Here is a 24,707-nt window from a genome sequence, read left to right on the forward strand (position 1 = left end):
TTGCTGCTTGTACGGAAAAGCAATATTTGTAAGGGATAGGATACTTTTTTTGTGCTTCAGAGGTGAAGCTGATTTTCTGGAAGCCATGCAGTCTTTATGTGAGCAGCTCAGCTCCTTGTGGGTGACACTGGACAGTGAGAAATCCCTGCCTTCCCCAAGGCAGGGGGTGTGTCCCTGATGGGAACATCCATGTTTCCCAACAGCATCATCAGCTGTAACAGGAGCAGAGAGCTCCTAATCCTTTATCCACACTGGGATGCATTCTCCTTCTGGATGCTGAAGGATTTTGCTGTGGTAGGAAGGTACTTTCAGAAGTGGTGAATGTTTCCTTTGTGGTTTGCAGATGACAATCTGCTTCAGTGATTTGGCCTTCAGATCTTTGGTTCCACTGTACAGTTGTTCAGGCTCTCTCTGACCTCAGGCTGAGTCATATTTGTGTCCTTGGCCTGTGTTTGACACCCACCTCACATCTGAGCACTGCAGGGCTTTGCAAGGCCAGGGATGGCTACGATGGGTTTTTGGTTGGGTCTGGTTTTTTTGTGGGTTTTTTTTTCCTGGTTGGAAAGCCTTTCCCTGTCTGGAAGCTTGGTAAGTTTTGTTAAAACTGAGGAGTTCACCCTTCAGGTTCTTGCTTTACCTGTTGTTAAGATTTATCCACCCACAGGAGAAGAGTGTTTTGTTGTGCAGTGACTCCCTTCCCAGGGTCAGATTTGCTTCACATCCTCATCTTAAGTAACTGCCCAAATGGATTTCACCCAATTTCCCCCCCATTTTCTATAATCCACTTCTTCACCTGTTCAGAAGACTCTTTCTGTTTGTTAGGGGAGGAATGAAACAATTGGGTTTGGACTCCTGTAACTTTTGGATGATCAGCAGAAGGGGAATGCCACAGATGGAATCAGGTTGTGTGCCCAGAATTTTAGAGTTTAGGTCTGGTGATGGTGCCTGTCATGTTATTATGGTTAAAAGTGTTCATTAAATCCCCTCTTAAAACTTTCTCTGACTTTTCTGTAACATCCCCCTCCAGCGCTGAATTCTCAGGGTGAATTTTGGGGCGTATCCAGAGAGGACAGTTCTGTAAAGGCTTAACTGGATCTCCCTCCCCCTTCTTCTTCCTGAGGATCGTGGGAAGCGAGGGCTGCTGGAAGGAGTAGCTCTTCAGAATGAAGTTGTTGGAGAGGAGCTGTGACTTGTTCAAGCTGCTTGTGCAGTGCCTCCCCCTGCCCCTCTCAGTTCCACTTTCGGTGCACCCTGAGGTTTCAGCACCACGAGACGGGTGTCGAGCTCCGACAGCCCGCGGTGCATCACGGCAGAAACTCCCCCTAGAAATGGTGTTTGAGAGGAGTGAACTCTCGTTTTTTAGTTCAGGTTGGGCATTTCTTCACAGAAAGGGGGATTAGACATTGGAAGGGGCTGCCCAGGGAGGTGGTGGAGTTCCCATCCCTGGAGGTGTCCAAGGAACTCGGTGCTCCGGGTTGGACTCAGTGACCTTGGAGGTCTCTTCCATCCTAAATTCTGTGATTTGCTGGTGGCTGTCTTCAAGTCTCCAAAAGAACTGCCAGGAGCATTTCACAATTCCAGCTAGGCTGATGCTGTGCTAGTTCCCAACCCAGATAATCCTCACCCAGGTCACTCTCAGCTTCGTAACACACATCAGAATTTATCTTTGCACACTTTGTAAGACTCTGTGAGGTGCCTTTGCAGGATAATTTAATTAAATATGTCTCAACTCTCTTGTTTCAGGCTAGAAATCTTCACACAGGAGAACTGGCTGCTGTAAAAATAATCAAGTTAGAGCCTGGTAAGTTTGACATTCTTTCCTCTATTTTTGAATCGCATTTTCATTTTTTTTTTTCCACGTGTTTATTTTCACGCACCGTGAAGTTCTAAAGACAAAAGAAGCGTTTGGGTATTTTTTTGGTGTCGTTTCAGTGGTTAGATGACAGGAAGCACTGCAGGATGTACCATTGCTTTTGGCTGCGTCCTGCTCACTGTTTCCTTGTTTGCTCTTATCTCCCTTATCAATTGTTGCACCAAAAGATGTTGCAGTTACGACACATTGTCAGTGCAAAGAGAAGATCGAGGGCAGGTGGTAAATTGTGAGCTCTGAGGCGGTGGGGAGGTGGGAGGCTGTGGGAGTTGAGAGGGGGAAGGGATCAGGCTGTGATGTTGATTCCCACCAAAGGTGCACTGGGAAAAACAGAGCCCGGTGCTTTTTCACGTGTCATCTTTCCTGTAAGCGGTGCTGAGGGAGGAGGGGGGCTCCTCCTACTCCCATTTCCCCCTGGATTTTCTGCCACTCCACATAAAAGCAGGAGATGCAGGAGAAGCTCCCTTGCTGCTGAGCTGGAGCCTTGTCTGAGGAGTCCTGCACAGAGGGCTGCAATCAGAAATTGTGTCCTGAGTGGAAATTACACACTCCCAGGATGGTTTGGGTTGGAAGGGTCCTTGAAGCTCATCTCATTCCACCCCCTGCCATGGGCAGGGACACCTTCCACCAGCCCAGGTTGCTCCAAGCCCTGTCCAACCTGGCACTTCCAGGGATCCAGGGGCAGCCACAGCTTCTCTGGGCAACCTGTGCCAGGGCCTGCCCACCCTCCCAGCCAGCAATTCCTTCCCAATATCCCATCTAACCCTTTGGCCATTCCCCCTTGTCCTGTCCCTCCATGCCTTGTCCCCAGTCCCTCTCCAGCTCTCCTGGAGCCCCTTTAGGCCCTGCAAGGGGCTCTCAGGTCTCCCTGGATCCTTCTCTTCTCCAGGGGAACCCCCCCAGCTCTCCCAGCCTCTCACATAGTCGAGATGAAGTTGGGTCTCCCTCCTCAGGGGGTCTTATCTTCTGACCTGCATCTTTTTAACAGCCCAAAGCTCCTGAAATCTGACATCTTTACCAGCTGGAAAAAATTTGAAACCTTCCAGTGAATAAATGAAGAGAAAGGCTGAGCTTGATCCTTTAGCTCTTCCTTTCCTTCCCAGTGCAGGTGAGCAAGCAAAGAGCAGCCAGGCTGTGCAGGTGGTGCCACTCTCACCCTCTGGAGCCAACAAAGCCTTCAGGCACAGCCATGACCCCCACCAGCACGATCCCCACAGCCATTCTGACTCCTCCAGTGATTCCTTTCCATGTCTGATGCCAGGACATCTGCAATATCTATATTGCAGTTTTCTTTCTCTGCAGTATCTGTAAATCCCCTCGTTGCATTAAGCTGTGTTCACATTGGTGCAAAAAGCTGCTTAAGCACTGAGGAGATAAATGCAAGACTCTGGCCCAAAGTCACCACTCTGAGAACCCCATTGTAAATTAGCACTGATGAGCGTGGCTTGTGTTTAGTTATGTTGGCCTGACTCGCCACAGGGAAGCGATTTCTCCTGGTTTGTTTTGGGTGGGTTTTATTTTTTTAATGCATCTTCTTTTAAACGTTGCCAACCCCGATCTCCATCCACAGCATGTACACCCACAGCCTCTTGGCAGAGTCTTGTTGGGTGCTTGGTTTGTTTTTAAGGGAGGGTTCACAGCATTTGTTGACTTATTTACTCCTTTTTTATTTGTCTGGGATGTCTACGTGTTGAAAATATTCTGGATTTTTGAAGGAGTAAGTAGTTGGCTGCTCCAAACTTCAGCATTTTGATGAATTTTGAGGAGTTTTGTAGGATTGTACTTGCAGAGCACCATCAGTTCCAGGAGCAGCCTGGTGTCAGCAGCTGTTGGATGTGGCTGTGGTGATTTCCTGGGAAGGGCAGCCCCTGGGAACACCGGCACGAGCTCCTGTCAGACCACAGGACACAGTTAGAAAAAAGGATTGGTAATAAACCTCCTGATTTAGTCACCAGGGAAATAGGCTTGTGAGTACAGCATCTTCTGGGGGGGAGGAGGAGGAGGTGGCTCGTGGATGGGAATTAATTAACAGATGGAAAAGTCAGAGCTCCAAACTCCCCACTTGATTAATGCACAGACAGGGGAGTGGGGAGCAGAGAGTGCCCCAGAGGAGGTGAGGAACGTGGTGAATGAAAGATGAAGGGATGCACACAGTCAAATGACAGGATTTGGGGAGACTCAGAAAATCACTGACATGGCAGGGGGGGTTGTTCCTCTTCCTCCCTCATCTCCCACAGGCAGCGAGTAGGCAAAGAGACTCCAACTTACCAGGAGCCCAACATAAATCTGGGTTTTATTTCGTCAGCTTTTGCATTCTCCTCTTCTCCAGACAAAGGAAATAAACTCAGCCCAAAGTTTGGAGCTGTCAGTGATTCATTTGAATTCGGGGCAGTGCTCTGGGTCTGCTCCCACAGTTCTTAAGCTGTGCTGCTGGAGTCAAAATAGACACTGTTTTTCCCTTTTTTTTCTCTTGGCACAGACTTGGAGAGCATTAGGCAAAAAGTATTATGGCACGCTAATGACATTTCCCAGCATTCCCTGAGCACAAATGCCTCAAATAATTTGGGAGCCAATTCTATTTCAGAAACTAATCCAACTGTACTCAGCAGCAGAGAAGCCAAAACCGTCTGAAACACTGAAGCCACTTCCATCTATGGGTTTAGCAGATGAATCGAGAGGGGGGTCCATACAAAGGGGGGACTATTTGCCAGTGGAGTTTTCTGCCACAAGAACTTTCTCCCTGGGAAAAATGTGACAACTAAAATACTTCAAAATACAGCCATGTCTGTTTTAAATTCCGCTGCAGTGATAAATGGTGCCCTCAGAGACCTTTGACACTCGGAGGGGCCGGTGGAAATCTCGCTCTGAACTTCCCCCGGGGCGACAGAAAAAAAACCCTCACTGCTGGTTTTCGTCTGGTCCAACGTTTGCATTTTCCATGTGAGATCCCAGAAAGCAGCCAATTGATTGCCTGTTTCAGGCTGGATCTGAAGCTGGGAGGTGGAACTGTTGCAGATGGTTCCAGAGGTGTGTGCTGTGCTTAGCAGTTCGGAGGCAGCTCTGGCTCGTTCTGTGTGTGTTGTATCCCATGGTTTGGATCAGGAAGTTCATATTCCACTCAGGAACGTGGCCCACGGGGCTGGTTCAGGCTGTGCTGACCACAGGGTGTTTTGGGGACTGAAGCAATGCAGCCTGGCTCTCCATGTGATAAATTCCCTGAAGATGACATGACTATGGAGAAGAACAAGCCTGAGGCTGATTTAAACTCATCCTGCTGGGCTTGAACCGTTGCTGGCAGCACCTGGAGCTGAAGAAATATGAAAATAAGTTCTCAGTACCACACACACCCCTTCCCTGCCCTGGGCTGTGTGACCTCCTTGGGCTTGGGATGGTGTCTTGGGATGAATTCCTGAGGTTCCACGTGTGCCAGAGCCATCAAAGCCTGCCCATGGCCTGGTTGTGCTGGGCCATGTCCTGTGTGGTGCTGCCACAGGAGCAGGCGCAGAGCAGAGCAGAGGCAGCCTGGTCTTTGGATCTGGAGTGCCCAGCATTTTAATGATACTTAACTTGTTAAAATCTGGGCTGATTTTACTTGTCATCCTTACGGTGAATTTATAATCCACTTCTGTTCTTAAGAGATGTGCGGATCCGGAGCGGGTGGGTTCACACTTCAGGTTTTCACTCAAAACAAGTGCAAATTCTGACTTCAAACACGGAGTTTCTTGGATGGAGAGGGTTGTGGTGGGATAAGGGGGTGCTCTGAGTAGTAAAGGAGCTGGAAGATAACACATTGTAGTTGGAAGGCAACGCAGAGCGTGACACTCTGCCACACCTTCCACTAACCCACGCTGCTCCAAGCCCTGTCCAGCCTGGCCTGGAACAATTCCAGTAGGATGGGGCAGCCACAGCTTCCCTGGGCAGTACAGATTGGGCAGGAGAGAAAATCCACAGGGAAATGGTTCTGGTGTGGGACGCTCATTCCGAACTCTCGCGTGTCACTTGCCGTGGAGCTCCTGCTGCTGTGGCAGCGTCACTATCGGGAATGTTTTATATCAGTGGGGAGATAATGAGGACCATCAGTGGTTGGGAGTTGGCAGCCGCTTGCCTAGCAGGAAAATTTGCTGGTGGAAACATCACTGTTTCCAAATAGCTGTTTCCTGCTTGGAATCGAGTTTCTGAGTTTCAAGTTTTGGGGGGAATTTAAATTCTTGCTGTGGCACTGCAGGTTTTCCACTGGGAAAAGCAGTGGGGAGTGTGGGTGAAGATTCTGCATTTTGGGAGAGCCTGAACCCCCTTGAGGTTCAGGAGAGGGGTTTGGAGGGAGTGACTGGGAACTGGTGGATGTCTGGAAGTCAGCACAGAGGAGCTGTGGATGTTGCCTGGCTGGGGAGTGTGTGGACTGGGGCAAATATTTGTCATTCCCATGGGTTTTCCTCCCCTTTTTTTATTTGGGGAGCTCAGGTTGTTGAAATGAGAAGTGTTGGAGGCTGTGGGTGCTGCGACCCTGCTCGTTGTCCTTCAGTGTCCTGCACAGCCCTGTTGTTAAATGTTATGCCACTTTTAAATAACAAATGTTAATTATAGTGTTAAAAAGCCCAAGTGCCAAGAGTTAGAAATCCCAAGTGCCAACTCAAGAATGACATGTGCTCTCCATCTAGGAAATCTTGGCAGGATATCTGCATTCCAATTCCACGTAGAATCGTGGGATCCCAGAATGGTTTGGGTTGGAAGGGACCTTAAAGCTCATCCAGTCCCACCCCCTGCCATGGGCAGGGACACCTTCCACCAGCCCAGGGTGCTCCAACCTGGCCTTGGACACTTCCAGGGATCCAGGGGCAGCCACAGCTTCTCTGGGCAACCTGTGCCAGGGCCTGCCCACCCTCCCAGCCAGCAATTCCTTCCCAACACCCAATCCAAGTCTACTCTCCTTCAGCTTTGCCGTTATCATATCTAACCTAACCCTGCCCTCTGTCAGTGGGAAGATATTCCCCGTGTCCTGTCCCTCCATCCCTTGTCCAACATCTCTCTCCAGCTCTCCTGGAGCCCCTTTAGGCCCTGCAAGGGGCTCTCAGGTCTCCCTGGAGCCTTCCCTTCTCCAGGTGATCCCCCCAGCTCTCCCAGCCTGTCCCCCAGGAGTGACACCGTGTCTGCGAGTAGAACAATTCCCCGCTGTTGAGGCGCCCTCAGTTTTCTCTGTGATCTCCCATTTACATAGGGATTCATCCTGAATTTCCCAGGAGATGCTTATCATGTGGGATGGGCCCTTCTCACCCCCCCGCAGTGGGTTGAGCAGCGTCCTCCCTGCCAGCTGTGCGGCACAACGAGCAGCTGGCTCTGCCAAGCTGGCTGTGCCAAGCGGAGCGGCCGCCGCCCGAGGAGAATATTCCATTGTGTGCCCAAGCTGTGTCCCTGTGGCTCTGCAGAGGTAAAATTACATAACCAGCAGAGGCTGCAGTGAGTCACTGCTGCTCGTGGGCCTCCAGCAGCTCCCTGCTCCTCGTTCCTGCTCTCAGCACATCCCAGCATTGCAGACGTGTGAGCAGCAAGAAGGGCCTTTTCCCAGTTCCGTGTTATTTAGCACTGATGGCTAAACCAGATGAGAAGCTCTTTGTGTGGATGTTTTGTCACCTTTGGTCTAATTCTTTTTATCTCTCTGTCTCCCCTCTCAATGAAGCATTTTCTACCAATTCTGTCTGGGTTTTTTTTCCCTGCTATCCAAGGATATTTCATTTTTGCCCCGTTCCAGCGTCCCTTGCCAAGATTAATACTCCAGCTGCCTGGAAACTCTGAATTCCTTTGTTTTGTATTCATTCTTGTCCTCTTTGAGTGACTATACATCTTCTCTGCTATCTCTGTGTCTGATCTTTCACAATCATTTCCTACATATTTTAGCCAAACTTTTCTCACAGACTCTTCTCTTCTTTCCATCTCTTTGCCACTTCTCCATCTGTGTTCAGCCTGCACCCCCCTTTCCACTTCCAAATTCTATTTCCCCCTCTTTTCCTGTAGGTTAACCCTCATTTCTTGCACGAATTCTTCATTTATTAATTGCAAACCGAGGGATCATCTTTGCTGTCTCCGTCCACTACAGGCAGGTTCATTCCAAATTGTTCCTGGTGGATTCTTATTCAGTGTTTTCTTCATTTTTTTTTTTTTTTCACAGCTTCCCATCCCTTCCCATTCAGTGCTGTGATATTATTCTAGTGGGAAAAGCTTTCCATCTGCACAGGGAATGTAGGTTAAGGCAATTTAAGCCCTCTGCTAAGTGTCCTGTTATAAAACTGGACACGGATTATCCCTTCTCCCCCTTTCCCTGCTATCTTCCATGTGCATGAAGGTTATTATCTTTTCACTGTCAGCCGTTTTTCTTGCCCAAATCCCTGTATTTCCTTCAATTTTTCCTCATTAGTCATGGTTCCTAGAACTGACTTGGCTGTTGCTCCACACTCGAGCCCGATCCATGTGCTGTCCGTGGGCAATTCCAGCTGCTGCCTGCAGGGTTTTGCTGCTACAGAGATGCTTTTTTTTATTTTTTTCCCCACATGTGCCAGGACTCTGCTCTTTCTAAAGGATTCTGTGATTTGAAGAGGCTGTGGGGATTTGGCAGTGGATCCTCTGAACCCATGGACAATTAGCTGCGGAGAGCCAGAACCCTCTTTCCGTGTGGGATGGGAGGATCCACCTTCAGAACCGCTTGGATTTGACTTTCTTGAAGATTCTTGTGTAGTTTGAAAATTAAATGTTACCTGTGAGAATTCCAACAGCTTCCCTTAGGAAGTTTGTTGGAGAAATGGGAGGAATGAATCCATCAGATTTAAACTCAAGGGGGTTTATAAAAAGGAAAGAGAGGGACTTTTTTTATAGGCAGGTCAAGAGGGAATGGGATGTTGGGAAGGAATTGCTGGCTGGGAGGGTGGGCAGGCCCTGGCACAGGTTGCCCAGAGAAGCTGTGGCTGCCCCTGGATCCCTGGAAGTGTCCAAGGCCAGGTTGGAGCACCCTGGTGTAGTGGAAGGTGTCCCTGCCCATGGCAGGGGGTTGGAATGAGATGAGTTTTAAGCTCCTTTCCAACCCAAACCATTCCAGGATTCTCTAAACTCAAAAATCCCCTGTCCACAGTGATCATTTATAAGCAGGACTTGTGAATTGAGGCAGAGTTGGAGCTGCAAGGTAACCCCTACACCAAGCCCAGCGTGAAACCTGTGCTAAATTTGTAGAAGTTCTGTTGCCTTTTCCCTTTTTCATTATTTAAAAAAATACTACTGGTGTTTATAAAAAGCCTCTTGACATTTGAAACTCCTCTGCTAATGTTTTCCTGCCCCAGTGAAGTGTTTCTCCACATAATTCAACTTCAAGAAGCCCTTGAGGATTTACTGAAATGGGTCAGGGATGGATTCATGGAATTGTGTTCCCTTCCACCTTCCTATTTCATGGTTGTTTTCTTAAATAAAGGTCTGGCAATCAGTGAGACCAAAAGGTTGTGATAACTTCTGTTACTGGCACTTCTTTTGCCAGCAGCACCATTGCTCAGGGAAGCTGCTTCAAAGCACAGCAAATATAAACATCTCTTTTAAAAGAGGTTATTAAAAAATATTAGCTACGCTGCTACTTAAATAAACACCAGAAGAATCCAGTTTACAGCAGTGCTTGAGCCCTCTTGGACTTGTCAAAACCACCGAAATTAAAGGGAACAGGACAAAGCAGTTCGTGTTTGCTGGGTTGGACATCCCTGACTTTATAACAGGGTGAGAGAATTTTTACTTGGGAAACTTTAAACTGAAGGAAAATACCCAAAGCAGTTTCTCCCTTCCTGGCAGCTCCCACATCGTCCGGAGCTGAATTTGATCTAAACCACAAAATCGTTAGTTCAAGTCCAATCTTTTGTGTCTTGCAAGCTGTTACAGTTTTCATGGAATGGTTTGGGTTGGAAGGGACTTTAAGGATCATTTCATCCCACCCCCTGCCATGGGCAGGGACACCTTCCACCAGCCCAGGCTGCTCCAACCTGGCCTTGGACACTTCCAGGGATCCAGGGGCAGCCACAGCTTCTCTGGGCAACCTGTGCCAGGGCCTGCCCACCCTCCCAGCCAGCAATTCCTTCCCAATATCCCACCTAAATCTCCTCTCCTTCAGCTTAAAGCCATTGCCCTTTGTCCAAAGGAAGAATAAAGGTAATAACATATAAAATATTAGGGCCGAGCTGCGGGGTTGGAGCCGTAGATTTTGTGGAGAACATCCCCTGCTATCCATTTGATATCTCTATAAACATATTGATAGAACTGTAAATTGCATCTAGAACATTATTCCTTCCTTTTAAGTCGATATTTTTTTTCCCCCCCAGGGGATATTTAGGATGTGCCAGCGTGCTGGTTGTGGGTGTCCTCATCCCAAACCACGCTCCCAACCAGGCACAGTCCGTGCTGGGGACTCTGTGCTGCTGCTCTGAGTCAGCTGAGTGGGTGTCCGGGCCATCTGCTCCATCCCAGGGGTTTGGGAATGAAAACACTTTCAATAACAAGCCTGTGGAACGCGAGCTCTCCTGGTTCCAGGCGGGAGACTCTGGAATTAGCCTGGTAAAGCTGGATCAGCTCCAGCTGGGATTCTCTGCTGGCTCCACAGAGGCTGCTCCGAGGTTCCTCCTGTGCTCCCATCCCTCCGTGGGATCCCTTCCCTCCTTTCCCAAATCTCCCCGCGCGTGCTGAGCTGTCTGAACCGATGGATCGTGCTCAGGCCAGCCCTTCCCTGTTGATCTTCAGGAAATATTTGTGCCTGATGAAAGGATGGAATAAAAGGATCGGGGCTGAGAGGGCTCAGAAGGGCTCAGCCCCGATCCAGCCCAATCCGTGTTTTTCCCCAGTTCCCTCCAGGCCTCTCCCAACATCCAGCCCCGTGTGATGTAACCCCTGGCTGCTTCCTGTTTTCCAGGAGACGACTTTTCACTGATCCAGCAAGAAATATATATGGTCAAGGAGTGCAAGCATTGCAACATAGTCGCCTATTTCGGGAGCTATCTCAGGTAAATCCCGCTCTTTATTCCCACATTTCTGCTGCTTTCTCTCCCAGACGGCTCTCAGTGTGGTTTAATCCTCACCTCCTCTCTCAGTGTTCTTCCATAGATTGAATTCCCTTTGGATTTCGTTTGTTTTTTGTTTTTTTTTTTTAAAGTTGGCTCTAAAATCCAAAAGTGACTTAAGAGTTTGTTTTCCCTGCTGGCCAAAAAGGCTGGAATGTTTTCATCACGAGGAGAAACTTTTCCCTTGGAGCCTCTTGCAACATCCAATCCTGCCCATATACATTTATCAGTTCTAATATAAAACCATGTCATACATTTCTCTAGAGCAGAGTTGCTTCTGGATGTTTTATTTCATGACGGTTTTCTGGGCTGGGGAAAGCACAGCCAGGGGAAACACCCCGTTTGAGGTGCTGGTGATAACGTTTTTCGTAGTTCTGGTGTAACACAGAGGCAGAGCTGAGGTTCATCCTGGCTGCGTCCCTGAAAATCAGGGAATATTTTCCATTTCTATGGAATCCTGCCATTTGTCAGTTGGCTCTGCTTGGTCTTTTTTTCTGCAGCCTTTAGACTTCTTGGGGGGGGGGGGGGGGCTGCATTTAAATAATCTGTACATCCCACATGGACTCAATAAATGGAATAAAATGGCTGAATTTCTTAACCCTCCTTATAGAGAGCATGAATTGGGGTGTTTTTTATATAATTAGGCAATTCCAATTGAAAACCAAAACACTTTAATGTGTTATCTTTCAGCTTTGCTGATAGCAGGTGTTTCTGCCCCACGTTATTGTAGAGCTGAAGCACCACCTTTTAGAGCTGATAATATTTAAAGACTTCTCAGGGATCCTGGCATTACATTTTCCTTTTGGTAGGTGAGAATTTACATTGATGACATGGTAATTTGTACTGATAACATGGTAATTTATATTAATAACAGGAGAATTTATATTAATAACAGCACAACTGCTGATCAAGACCAATAGAAAATAATTTAAATAATGGTGATTAACTCTGTTCTGTAGCCAAATCAATCAGCTTTTGATGCCTGTGTTTTCATTTTCCTTTCCTAGCCGGGAGAAGCTGTGGATATGCATGGAATACTGCGGTGGGGGATCCCTCCAGGACATTTACCACGGTACTCTGGCATTTATTTGAACATTCTGAACTTCTGGAAGCTTTCTGAAGAGAAGAAAATTAAATAAATAAATTAAAAAATTTTAAAAAAATTATATAAATTAAACAATAAACTAACAGGGACTGGCCAGGCACTGCACTGGGGTTTTTTTGGGAGGATGAATAGTGATTTTTAGCTACCATTAAACAGATTTTGAGAGCACTTTTCGGATGTGGTGGCTGTCATTTTGGCGCTAATACCTCTAATTTTGGAGCAGAACTCATTAGTTGTAAATAATTTTAAAATTTAAGTACAAATTAATTGGCACAAATGGTTTTGAAGCAATTCCAAGCCCCGTAGGTAGTCCCTAAAATGCAACATTGCCATTTTCTAATATTGAAATATTAGCAGAAGTCACTTTGGTTTTTACTCTCCTTTAGAATAAGGGACATTCTAGTGCTGTGAGGTCTCTTGTAAAATGGTAATTAGATTTCTGTGAAAACAGGTTTTCTTCTCACTGTGGGCATTGTCCTCTGTTATGGTGCTGTTTGTTTGGTGGGTTTTGTTGTGGTTTTGTTTTTTTTTTTAACAGAAAGCCTTTCTGTAAAACAGACAAACAAACAAACCCCTCTTTTCAGCTCAGAGTAGAATCCAGATCCTGTAAATTCAGGCTTTGATTTCTGCACGGACGTGGCACTTTTTGGCTGCTCCTTCCCGACGTCATTTATGTGCTGTGTATTAAATATAAATGTATGTGCTGCAAACTTACCCACTTCTTATTTATTTTCAGTGACAGGACCTCTGTCAGAGTTACAAATTGCATATGTGTGCAGAGAAACTTTACAGGTACTGTACTTGGGCAGGCTTAGGATGAAGTGTTTATTCCATAAAAGTAGATAAAGAAGATTATTTCAGTTCCCAGAACTGCTGGGAATCAAGCAGAGACCAATTAGCCAGGGGGGTAACCTGGTTAGTTCCCATGTTGTAAATAAAAATTAAGCAAGAAACTCTATTAATAAAGTAGTGCAAATATTTGCTTAAATTTTGAATTTCCTGCTTGCCCCGTGGTAGCGAATTTAATGATGTGTGGAGGGAAAATGCTACGAGCAGATAAATGAAATTGTCTTTTGTGGCTGCTGATAACAAGGTAAGCTTGTTTCTTAAAGGAACCTTCAGGACTTCAGAATGTAATTTTAGTAAAGGTTTATTTAAAAAAAAAATCAAACACATATCAGTGTAAAATGTTACCCCATGACTGGTTTAATTGAGGGTTCACTTGTTGGGTGCAGATGAGGAACAGAATCCAGGGTGCCCCTTTCCTGCAAATCTCAGAATATCTCCCTTGCCAAATCAAATATCTTGAGGCATTTAAATGTATTAAATGAGGCTGGGTTTTTGTATGTTAACAAGTGGATAAAATAACCTGTTGGGTGTCTCTTCATTTCCAGGGTCTTGCTTATTTGCATATGAAGGGCAAAATGCACAGGGACATCAAGGTAACTTGGCACTTGGAGACGCTCAAAACTTTCTAGTGGAGGACAAATATTGCCGAGAAAGAGCTGTAACTTTCCATTTATTGTGTTTTAGGGTGCAAATATTCTCCTGACAGACCACGGGGATGTCAAATTAGGTGGGTTGCCCGAACTTTATAAAACGGATTTCGAAGCCTTGTGGATGTGGCACGTGGGGACGTGGGGCAGTGGTGGCCTTGGCAGTGCTGGGGGAGGGGTTGGACTCCGTGATTTAAAGGTCTTCTCCAACCTAAATGATTCCATGATTGTTTGGGGCAATAAATGGTGATAGGAAGTGATGACAGATCCGTGTGTATCCATGAGAACTGCCGTGGGGTGCTCATTGTCCCGCTGTGTCCCTGCTCGGGACTGGGGGGGTTGTGCATTAATTCAACACCTTCACACCCCTGTGGTGAGCCAGGAATGCTGGGCTGGGAAAAGAACAGGATCACAAGTGAGCTGGAAGTAGAAAGAAAAGTGATTTGAAATCGGGTCAGTGAAGACATTAATGATCTCATTATTAATCTTTCACCGTTTACCTTAATGAATTTTTGATTTGGATGAGAAACATGATTGTTCTTTCATAATAATAATAATAATTTACAGTAGAATTGGGGTCTTAAAACTGAGATTTCCAAGTCTCTGATGGTTTTATTTTCCAGCTGACTTCGGGGTAGCAGCAAAAATAACAGCCACCATTGCGAAGAGGAAATCCTTCATTGGCACCCCTTACTGGTAACACACCACTTGGACTGCTGTGATCTGAGACTGTATTTGTGCCAAAAATTATAAAATACACACACATGTATCCAGCAATTGCAGGAATTCCCTTTCTTCCGAGCAAAATGCCCAGAGGGTAAAAATCTGGGAAGCGCTGATTGGAGCTGATCTGTTGCTGCCTGGTGTTTGAGGCAGGATTGCCGTTTTTCCCAAGTTTATTAATGCAGAATATTCTCCCTTTTTTTTTCTAATGGTTATTTAGTTTCTCACTTATTTTATTCTCTTTCTTATTTTATTGAGTAAAATAATCAATGTCTTTCTGATTTCTGTGCAGACAGAAAAACAGAGGAATTTTCAACTATCTCCTAATCATCTCTACTGATTAATGCCCGCACGAGGCAGCATTTAATATGCAAACAGATCGTTGCAAATCTGGGGCTGGGTTATAAATGCAAATTTAACTGGGTTTTGGCATCACTGGAGGAGCCTGGGGGGGTTGTTCTTGGTGGGTGCAAAGAGCTTCATCCACACAATGGGCTTTGTTCTCCTGTTGGAGAAGGAGGACCTGGGCAAGAATGGTGGGGGTTGTGTCCACAGAGGGCCTGGAGCTTCCCATGGGCGTGGGGGCTCTTCCTTCAGTCCCTCTTTGTATCCAGAGGGCCTGGAGCTGGCAGTGACGATGCCCTTGGTGTTTTAGGATGGCCCCCGAGGTGGCGGCGGTGGAGAAGAACGGCGGCTACAACCAGCTGTGCGACATCTGGGCCGTGGGGATAACGGCCATCGAGCTGGCTGAGCTCCAGCCCCCCATGTTTGACCTGCACCCCATGAGGTTTGAGCCCTTCTTTGCCTCCAGGAGCCTCTCCAATCCCAGCAGGAGCCGTTGGGATTCAGTTTGAGCTTCCCTGTATCCCGGGGGATTCCCTCATCGAACGGCTCCTTCCTGCGGGAGCCGTGCTCGGTTTTACGGGATCGCTCTGGAGTTAAACCCTTACGTTGAGAATTGAAATTGTAACCAAAAATCTCTTAAATTGTCAAGTTTTTAGTGTCACCTGGCCTAGTGGAAGCTGTTGGGGTTGGAATGAGATGGGCTCTAAGGTCCCCTCCAACCCAAAACATTTTGGGATTCCGTGATCAAGGTTCTGATTAAGAACAGGTACAGATTTACCAGTGATAATTAACCACTGGAAAAGCGGTAGCCTGAAGTTCAGCAGGATTATGGCACTAAAAAGATTTTATTTAAAGTCAAGAAAATCAGCAGCTTCACTCTATCTGTCCTTAAACGCATAATAATTTTCACCAGTTTGTTTCTCACCATAAAATATTGAAGTGTTTGAAGATTAGGATGAAATTAATTCATTTTTTTTTACCATATGATAACCTCGTTCTTTTTTTACCTCCAGGGCTCTGTTTTTAATGTCAAAAAGTAATTTTCAACCGCCAAAGCTAAAGGAAAAAGCAAAATGGTGAGTGGAACTCTTTCCCCTGTTCAGTGTTTTGTTGGAACAGGATGATCTTTAAGGTCCCTCCCAACCCAAACCGTTTATGATTCATATGATTTTGTAGATAATGGGAAAAAAACTACTTGTCATTGATGAAGAAGGGGCCCTTCTTTGGGGCTCTTTGTATGTTCTAGGAAGGAAAATCATTTTTATCCTTTCTCCTTAATTTCTGTCTGGGCATTTTTCCTATCAGTGGGACAAGTGACGGTTTCATCCTTGCATGGTTTCTTTAACTCCTGGTGCTGTGCAAATGTTTTCTACGCAAATTCCATGAAAAAAAAAAAAAAAAGGAGTTTTTTCCTCATTTGTTAGCTTGGAGATTTAATTATTCAAAGCTGAAATTAAGCACCTTGACAGCACCCTGATTCATCACGCCCTTTTGTGACCTGTTTAGTAAGTGTCTTAAAAATCATTAATACCCTGAAAAATTAAACACAACCCCTCATTTCTCTTTGAAGGTCGGCAACATTCCATAATTTTGTCAAAATAGCCCTTACAAAAAATCCAAAGAAGAGGCCAACAGCAGACAGACTCCTCTCTGTAAGTGATGTGGGACATGTGGTGACAGCAGGAGGAGATCTCCTGCTTCAGAGCCAGCAACAGATCGACAGGAAACCAAAGTGGAACCATTTGCTTTAATTTTTAAAACATGGGTGGGGAAACCTGAAGGAGGGAGGTGCTGGTCGCCTTTTAGGGAGTGGCAGGGTTTTGTTCAGTGGAGGATTTGGGGGAGGAGCAGCTACAGGAATGTGCTTCAGGTGGGTGTCTCAGCCTTGTGGCTCTGTAGACATTGGCCCTTCCTGTCACCCAAAGGTTTAGCTGTTCGTGGATCTCTGCTTTTGCTTGACTGTAAAAAATGAAGTTAAAGTGTAATTATTTGTTTGACTCAGAGTTGAATTTCCAGTTGACAAGTGGCCCAGAGTGTGGGGTTTATGGAAGGGTTGGAAAATCAGGCCGTTAAGGAGTTATTAAAATAATAATTGAGCCTCCAGAAAGCAGAAAAAAAAAAATCAGTAACGTTCCATATCTGATGTCTGCTCATGAAAGTTACCTGTGAATTGCATATTCTGACCTTCTCCTCTGTTCCCTCCCGTGGTTCCAGCACAGCTTTGTGGGGCAGCCTGGCCTCTCCAGGTCTTTGGCAGTTGAGCTGCTGGACAAAGTCAACAACCCCGACAACCACACGCACTACGGCGAAGTCGACGACGACGATTTTGAGGTGAGAACGTCCCTCATTTGAGCTAAAACTCCACTCCCAACACCCTGCTCGGCTTGGGGGAGGTCAGGCTGCAGCTTGGCAGCGTGTGGCTGTGACGGCTGCTCCTCCTGCTTGTGCTGCTGGTGGGGATCCAGGAGCATTCCCAACTCTTGTCCCCTCAGCCTCACTCCGTTATCCGCCACACCATCCGCTCCACCAACAGGAACATCAGGGCAGAGAGAACAGCGTCAGAGATAAACTGTGAGTTCCTGGGGGGAAGCTTTGCCCAGGTTTTTTTTTTTTTTGGGGGGGATGTCTGGTTTGGGGGGATCCTTCCAGAAGGACGTGTGTGGTGTCCTTTTGTTTGTAGGGTCTGGAAAGCCCCTTCCCATCTGGAAAACAAACACCCAGGAGAAGCAGCTTCTGTGTGTGAATCTCCAATCATAGCTTCTCAACCCCAAAATTAATATTAATGCCCTGCTTCAGTGCAAATTTTAAAGGCTAGACCTGGGTTTCCTCCAGCTTTGGACAGAAGTCTTTTGTGGCTCCTCTGCGTCACACTTTTTGGGGGACTTGCTGTTTCTTTCTTCTCTTTCACCTGCATTTAAAGGTGCCACGTGGTTAAATAGTTGCATCTGAGTATATTCATGGAGTGAATTGTATTCCTGTGCCTTCATTTAGTGACTTGGTATTTCCCTTTGGGCTTTCTTGTGGGTTTCCCATGTGCAGCTTTAAGCCTTCAGGCAATAAAGCTGAAGTTTTACAGGCAAATAAAGTGTTGTGTACACAGTATTTAGATCTGAACCTGCATTTTCACTGTAGCAAGCACTGAAAGGGCCCTCCTGCAGTAGTGTGTGTATTAATTATGAAAATGTGACGTTTTGTAGTTGACAAGCTGCAGTTTGAGCCCCCTCTTCGGAAAGAAACAGAAGCTCGGGATGAAATGGTAAGGACAAGTTTATTCTTGGTTTATTAAAATCACAGTTGTCTTCACTGTTTCATGGTTCAGCTCTTAAGCAGCTTGCTGGAAAAATGTCCTTTAAGTTCCCTGTTTTAAGTTCCCTGAGTGATCCTTGCTGATTTTTGTTTGTGGTGAATAAGTTTGACAAGGGAGGGGTAAAAAAAAATGACAATTTCTGCATCTCCAGGTTGTGGCAGCTGGCAGTGACTTTGCTTCACACTGGAACCCTTTTGTTGATGGTGGAAGCAGCAAGTAAGTACAGCTAAAACCAGCTTTTATTTCTGACACGTAAAGTGAAATTACGCTGAGAGAAAAATCAGCTGTGGTGGGAAAAATCAAACCATAAGCCCTGATGCACTTTAATTTTCATAAATCAAGCAGATGTTGCCCAGGGTGACGTTCTCCTTCTGCAGATGGTTGGAGAAGGAGTTTTAGTCTCTCTTAACCACCAGCACAAGCTCGTTTGAAGGTTGTAGGTCACAAGGGAGGTGTAAATGCACGAGCGGGGTCTCTGCCATAACACAGCCCCAGCCAGAGCTGCTGACCCTGCAGGGCTCAGTTCAGGATCCTGCCCTGGCCTCTCACTTCTCCTCTGAGCCGTGGCTGTGGTTGTGACATCCTGTGACAAGCCCTGAGCTCGAGAGAGGGAAGGAGAGCCCAGCTCTGAGGGTTCAGATCTACCAGCAGTCCATCTGCACAGCTCCTGCTGCTGCTCCGGGGTGGGATCGGCGGGGTCTGGGATTCTGCCATGAATTTATTGTGAAAGCACCTTCCTTTTGCTGCAAAGCAGCGGATCCTGCCTTTAAAGGCAGTGCCTGGATTTGCAGCGAGGAGGGTGGAAGTTCGGTGACACCGAGTGATGCACAGACACAGGGGAAGGTGCTGTTTGGGCTGAAATGATTGCTCAGCCACAAGAGCCTGTTTCCCATCTTTATTTGGAGCTGAGCAGCAGACAGTGGATTTCTTTGGCTTGTTTTTTCTGCAGATAAAGTCTTGCATAAGCTGTCAGCTGACATTACAGCCCCCTGGAAAGCTGCTGGGGGCGTGGAGTTCGCCAGGATTTGAGTCTTTCCGAGTTCAACCTGTTTTTTTTTTTTTTTTTTTTGTTCTCAGTCTCATCGTAGGAGGAGTTTGGAGGGGGGGGGTGGTGGCTCTGGGCTCTGCCTCTCCCTGCCCAGCAAAGCCAGGGACTGTTTTCCTCCCTTCCCTCCCTCTCTGAGGCTGTTTGTGTGGCCCTGCTGAGCTGAAGGCTGGATTTTGTGCAGCCAGCTGCAATCTGCAGGGTCAGGGAGCAGGGAGGGAAGGGAGGGAAGCTGCCCCTGGCAGAGGGATCAGTGAGTGGATTCTGTTCCTGTGGCTTTGCCTGGACCAGGCTGTGTTAGAGCACAATAACTGTGGCCACAGCAAACCTTCCCAGGGCTGGAAATGGGCACATGGACACAGATTCAGCCTTGGGAGGAGGGCAGGATTCACCATCCTGGCTGGTAAATCCGTGCTGCTCGCTTGGAAACCACTTCCAGCTGGAAAGATAAACAGGAAATGCATAACTGCTCTGTCCCAGCAGCTCTGAGTAATCCCAGGGATGGATGTCCAGAGAGGATGTTTGCTGGGGGGGCCTTGCTTTTCATGCCCTTTGGCTTTTAGGGAGTGATTGATCTTCAACTCAGGAATTACTTGACTGGAAAGGGGGAATTCCCGGGATGTGTTCCCCGCTGATCGAAATCATTCCCTGTTTTTCTCATTTTTCTCGGTTAAAATTCCTTTTTGTATAAATTTTCTGCATTATGGAAGTGGTGGGTTTTTTTTTTTTAATTTATGATTTTTATAAAATCCCAGGTTGGCTTGGGTTGGAAGGGATCTAAAATCCCATTTCATCCCAGCCCCTTCCAGTATCCCAGGTTGCTCCAAGCCCTGTCCGACCTGGCCTGGAACACTTGCAGGGAAGGGGCAGCCACAGCTTCTCTGGGCAACAAGAACCTTTCAAAAAGAAAGACTTTTTCTCTTTTAAATTTTTTAGTAGTTCCTGTGGGCAGCTGCTGCTTTCCCTCAGAAGTGACTTGCAGGGAAACTTTGCATTAATCCAAACTTGGCTGGGCTTTCCTGGTCGTTACCCTTTAAAAGACACCACTTGAAAATTGACATTTTGCAAAATGTTATCAGGTTGGGTTTTTTTTTTTTTTTTTGGTGTCAGGGTTATATTTTCAGTGCTGCTTTGATCCTCTGGTCACAATTCTTTTTTTTTTTTTTTTTTTTTTTTTTTTTTTTTTTTTTTTTTTTTTTTTTTTTTTTTTTTTTTTTTTTTTTTTTTTTTTTTTTTTTTTTTTTTTTTTTTTTTTTTTTTTTTTTTTTTTTTTTTTTGCTGTCCTTGGGGTAGCTTTGAAACCAAAATTCCCACTGCAATGGGAAGCAGTCTGTGTCTTTTGTATATACATATATATATGTATATATATATATAAGGAAACTTCCTTTTCAAGGCTTTTCTCCATTTGTCTCCCAAACTTCCTCTGTTGTTTTTTTTTCCTTCTTTTATGTTGCACTGTTGTTAGACATGTCAATAATATTTAAAAGAGCAGGCAGGAAAAAGAAAGCTGATGGTGTGGAAGAGAGACCTGGCGATTTTTGGGGGGTGAGGGGAAGGGAAGGACCAAACTGAATGGAAAAAGGGCTGAATAAGGGAAATATTTGTTTTGGAAGGGCTTGGGAGATGCTTGTTATGAAACTCAGTGACATCAGGGATGGCTCCAGTCGCACCTCAGAGCAGAGCTCTTAATTGTACAAATATTTCACCTTAGGGGACTGCTCACAAAATTTGGCGATGGGAGTGAAGATGCTGAAGAGTGAGTGGATCTCCTTCCTGCACAGCTGTGTTTGCTCCAGGGCCTCTCCCCTCAAAACGCTGCAGCAGCTTTGCCACTCACCACTAACTGAGGGCTGGCTGCTCTGCAAGCTTCACTCCTGCCCTCATCCTCAGGGGAATGTCCAAAGCCATTCCCTCCTTGCTCTCCTTCCTGAAGTTATCCTTGAGTCCATCTGGAAGTGCCTGCTGTTTTAAAGTAGATTTTATGTCGATTAATCCATCAGCCGCGAGCCAGGCCTGGCTGGGACAGGACATGCAGATAATCCTGCACAGCTCTGGTGCAGATCCAGGGGTGCCCGGAGGTTTGGCTGATTCACAGGGAAGGCTGCAAACTGGAATCCCAGAATTCCAGACTGGTTTGGGTTGGAAGGGACCTTAAAGCTCATCCCATCTCACCCCCTGCCATGGGCAGGGACACCTTCCACCAGCCCAGGGTGCTCCAACCTGGCCTTGGACACTTCCAGGGATCCAGGGGCAGCCACAGCTTCTCTGGGCAACCTGTGCCAGGGCCTGCCCACCCTCCCAGCTGGGAATTCCTTCCCAATCTCCCATCTAACCCTGCCCTCTGGCAGTGGGAAGCCATTCCCTGTGTCCTGTCCCTCCAGGCCCTTGTCCCAAGTCCCTCTCCAGCCTGAGATCCACTTCCTGAATGCGTATTTATTTACTAACTCCAAATCTCCCTCCCCACAGAGTGCTCTGTAACGAGTAACGTTGGCATTTACGAGAGAATGGGAGTTGATCCCAAACCAACACTCCTAACGAGATTAATGCTCTTTCCCCCCTGCTCTTGGACTTCCAGTTTAACCCTGTGTGTGCAAAGCTCTGATCTGCCTCTTCTCTGCCTCGAGTTGATCTTATTTCCAGTCTGTAGTTGTGGTTTTCATTCTGGTTTTGGTTTAGCTGAGCCAACAATTGCCCTTCCCTTTGCAGGTCGACACTAAAGCGAGCGGGGCCTCCACCGCTGCCTCCCAAGGTAAGGGCTGTGGGATTTAAGGGGTTCAGGCAGCAAACCCCACTTGGGGCAGCCTGGGATGGCCTCCTGTCGTGCATTCTGCCTCTGATTTTCCAGCAGGGAGGAACCCCTGTGAAATTATTCTGCTGTCAATTGTCTTGTTTTGTAGAATCACAGAATGTCCCAAGTTGGAAGGGACCCCCAAGGATCATCCAGTCCAACCCCTGGCCCTGCCCAGGACACCCCAACAATCCCCCCCTGTCCCTCAGAGCGTTGTCCAAACCCTCCTGGAGCTCTGGCAGCCTTGGGGCCGTGCCCACTGCCCTGGGGAGCCTGTTCAGTGCCAACCACCCTCTGGGGGAAGAGCCTTGTCCTAAAATCCAACTTAACCCTGCCCTGACACAGCTCCAGCCCTTCCCTGGGTCCTGTCACTGCTCACCAGAGACCACCTGTGATGCCCAAAAGTTCACACACTTTTCAAAGGCTGATATTTTTTTTAATGTAGAAAGCCTGACTTAAATTCACCTTCTCTGGAGATTGTGCTCCCCAGGTTCCATTCCCAATTCCTGACATTTCCCAACTAACCACCCCCTCTGGTTTCCTGCAGCCGAGAATAAACAGTTATCCCGAGGAACACCTCCCGGATGATGAGAGATGCCAGACAATAAAACACTTCCCAGACTCCCAGAACAGAGCCCCAGCAGCCCACAGGAGACAGAGCATCCCAGTTTGTGGCCCCCAGGCTGATTCCAGCCCCATTGGAATGACCAGCAGCATCAGCAGCCCCGGCTTGCTCACAGCCAGATACAGCGACCTGGGTAAATGCCTTCCCTTTCCTGAAGGTGACTGGTGCCCTGGAGAAGGAATTGCTTCCAGAGCCAGCTGTTTACAGGGATGATGTTTTAACCCAGCTGAGCATGAGGGGCAGCTTTCCCCTTTCCTGGTGTGCTGGTTCCTATTAGGGCCGTGACACGTGGTGGGAATGTTCTTCCCAGAGCGAGGACACTGAGCCAGTCAGTCCCATTCCTGCGTGGCCTGCAGGAACAGGAGACAAACAAGGAATGTTTTGGGGGAGGATCATCTGCAGGGACCTTACCACAGCTTTATCCTCCAAGTGGAATTTGGGACTGTTTGGATAATGGGAAGTGTGTAACTTAGCACGGACAGGAGCAGCCAGTTGTCCCAGGAAGGGCTTAGTTATCTGGGATGTGGATATGGAGGTGTCAGGGCTCACTTCCCCACTCCTGCTGGGCACTGGGGGAGAACAGATTTTTCTATTCCACTGTGTCAAATAAGCTACAAAAGCTGTCTGGGCTTCTCTGCAGGCAACGGGAACGGGATGCTGAAACTCATCGAGGAAAACGCGGAAGGACCCGGACAAATCCCTCAGCTCCCACGGAAAAAGGAGAAAAGAGATTTCCCTGTAGGTATTGTGGCTCTGTCGTGTCAGCCAGGCTGGGTTTGTGCCAGTGTTTTGTGTGGGAGGTGTTTTATCCCCTTTGTTTCTTCCCACAGAAACCAGCCATCAACGGTTTGCCTCCGACTCCGAAGGTGCTGGTAAGAAATCCCCTTGGCACTGGGAGTTACCAAAACCTCCTCTCCCTCTCTCCAGGGTCACAAGGTTTCTGCTGGAATAAGGCACCAGCTCATCCAGGGGGATTTTCTGCGCCCCACAGCCAGTTATTTTTCCTATACTGGACACACAATATCTGTTCCCTCTTTTTAAAACCTTCCTGTCGCTGCTCAGTGGGGATGTGGAAGGTTGGAGGCTTCCCTGGCTCCCTGAACCGTGACCTCTGCTTGGGAAGAGAAATGGGAAAAGGTCCTTCAATTCCTGCTTGTTTTTCCCTTCCTGTGCCATTTATGTCAGCATTTAATATTCACATGTACAATTATAGGATAATTTAGGTTGGAAAAGCCCTCTAAGGCTGAATCCAACCATTCCCAGCACTGCCAAGGCCACCACCAACCCACGTCCCCAAGTGCCACATCCACGTGGCTTTTAAACCCCCCCAGGGTATATTGTTCTCACCCAGTAAGCTGTTGATGTAATTTTGACCCCTTTTTACATTCCTTAATATATCTGAAGTCTGCAAAAAGCTTTGGAAGGCTGGAGCTGTTGGGGAAGGTACCAATGTTTGGCATCCAAGCATTTTAGGGGAAGTTTGTGTGTGGAAAGGGAGAGCAGTGGTGTCTGCAGGTGTGTGTGTGTGTGTGTGTGTGTGAGTGGCCAGGTGCCAGAAGATAAAACAAACACCTGATCCTCTCAATTCGTTTCAGGTTTCAGTTTTGGTGTCTTTCAGATGGGAGCATGTTTTTCCAAAGTCTTCGATGGTTGTCCTTTGAAGATCAATTGTGCAACATCCTGGATACATCCAGACACTAAAGGTAAAGTTATTTCAGGGTTGTGTTGGAATCCAAAGCTTGGGAAGCAATCAATTTGTAAAAGTTATTTTAGCTTTGCCTTTTCAAACCTGGTGATGAGCTCAGGAAATAATCCCTTTCCCTGCATTTTTCAGACCAGTACATCATCTTTGGCACAGAAGAAGGGATCTATACTTTGAATTTGAATGAACTCCACGAGGCAACAATGGAACAGGTGAGTTTTGGGGGGCTGAACACACAGAATAGGTTTGGGTATATTATGAAGCAATGAAGTTTGGTATTGGAAGGAAAAGTGGGATAACAGGCTCTGTGGGTTAAACTGATTCGCATCAAAGCCAGCAAGGGAAGTCTGAAAATTAAAAAGTTCCTCGACCCACCTGAATTTATTGGTGCTGTCAAATCTTCCCCTTCTCCTTGGAGAACTGATTCCCTGCCCTTTCTCCCTCCATCCCATCCCCACTAGATGGCAGATTGCAGCTCCTCTGGGTGCTCCCAAACCCGTTCAGTATCCCCAGGAAACTTTGCCTGGGCTGTCTAACCCTTTCCAAAGCCACTTCATCTATTCATGGGCTTAAATTTGCTTCTTTTAGGGTCAGGATGTCCTTGGAATCTCTTTCCACATGTGTTTTCCT

General features: G+C 47.0%; 1 protein-coding gene across 2 annotated transcripts in view; it reads left to right on the plus strand.

Annotated features, from left to right (window-relative positions):
• Nucleotides 1-24,707, plus strand: part of MAP4K5 (mitogen-activated protein kinase kinase kinase kinase 5) — a 48,593-nt gene that overhangs the window by 17,081 nt on the left and 6,805 nt on the right. Inside the window, exons 3-23 of one of the 2 annotated variants that reach the window (XM_027907393.1) lie at nucleotides 1,744-1,801; nucleotides 10,794-10,884; nucleotides 11,949-12,013; nucleotides 12,783-12,838; nucleotides 13,441-13,488; nucleotides 13,580-13,622; nucleotides 14,166-14,238; nucleotides 14,921-15,052; nucleotides 15,624-15,686; nucleotides 16,181-16,262; nucleotides 16,825-16,941; nucleotides 17,103-17,181; nucleotides 17,808-17,866; nucleotides 18,069-18,133; nucleotides 20,674-20,718; nucleotides 21,669-21,711; nucleotides 22,298-22,508; nucleotides 23,016-23,113; nucleotides 23,206-23,247; nucleotides 23,994-24,078; nucleotides 24,210-24,289. In XM_027907393.1, the coding sequence (XP_027763194.1) occupies nucleotides 1,744-1,801; nucleotides 10,794-10,884; nucleotides 11,949-12,013; nucleotides 12,783-12,838; nucleotides 13,441-13,488; nucleotides 13,580-13,622; nucleotides 14,166-14,238; nucleotides 14,921-15,052; nucleotides 15,624-15,686; nucleotides 16,181-16,262; nucleotides 16,825-16,941; nucleotides 17,103-17,181; nucleotides 17,808-17,866; nucleotides 18,069-18,133; nucleotides 20,674-20,718; nucleotides 21,669-21,711; nucleotides 22,298-22,508; nucleotides 23,016-23,113; nucleotides 23,206-23,247; nucleotides 23,994-24,078; nucleotides 24,210-24,289 (1,635 nt within the window). The remainder of the gene's footprint in view (nucleotides 1-1,743; nucleotides 1,802-10,793; nucleotides 10,885-11,948; nucleotides 12,014-12,782; nucleotides 12,839-13,440; nucleotides 13,489-13,579; nucleotides 13,623-14,165; nucleotides 14,239-14,920; nucleotides 15,053-15,623; nucleotides 15,687-16,180; nucleotides 16,263-16,824; nucleotides 16,942-17,102; nucleotides 17,182-17,807; nucleotides 17,867-18,068; nucleotides 18,134-20,673; nucleotides 20,719-21,668; nucleotides 21,712-22,297; nucleotides 22,509-23,015; nucleotides 23,114-23,205; nucleotides 23,248-23,993; nucleotides 24,079-24,209; nucleotides 24,290-24,707) is intronic. The other variant, XM_027907394.1, reaches the window with a different exon arrangement.

Source organism: Empidonax traillii, unplaced genomic scaffold (genome assembly GCF_003031625.1).
Source record: "Empidonax traillii isolate 1590-97213 ecotype Southwest subspecies unplaced genomic scaffold, ASM303162v1 scaffold1449:size159823, whole genome shotgun sequence".
NCBI classification, from domain to species: domain Eukaryota; kingdom Metazoa; phylum Chordata; class Aves; order Passeriformes; family Tyrannidae; genus Empidonax; species Empidonax traillii.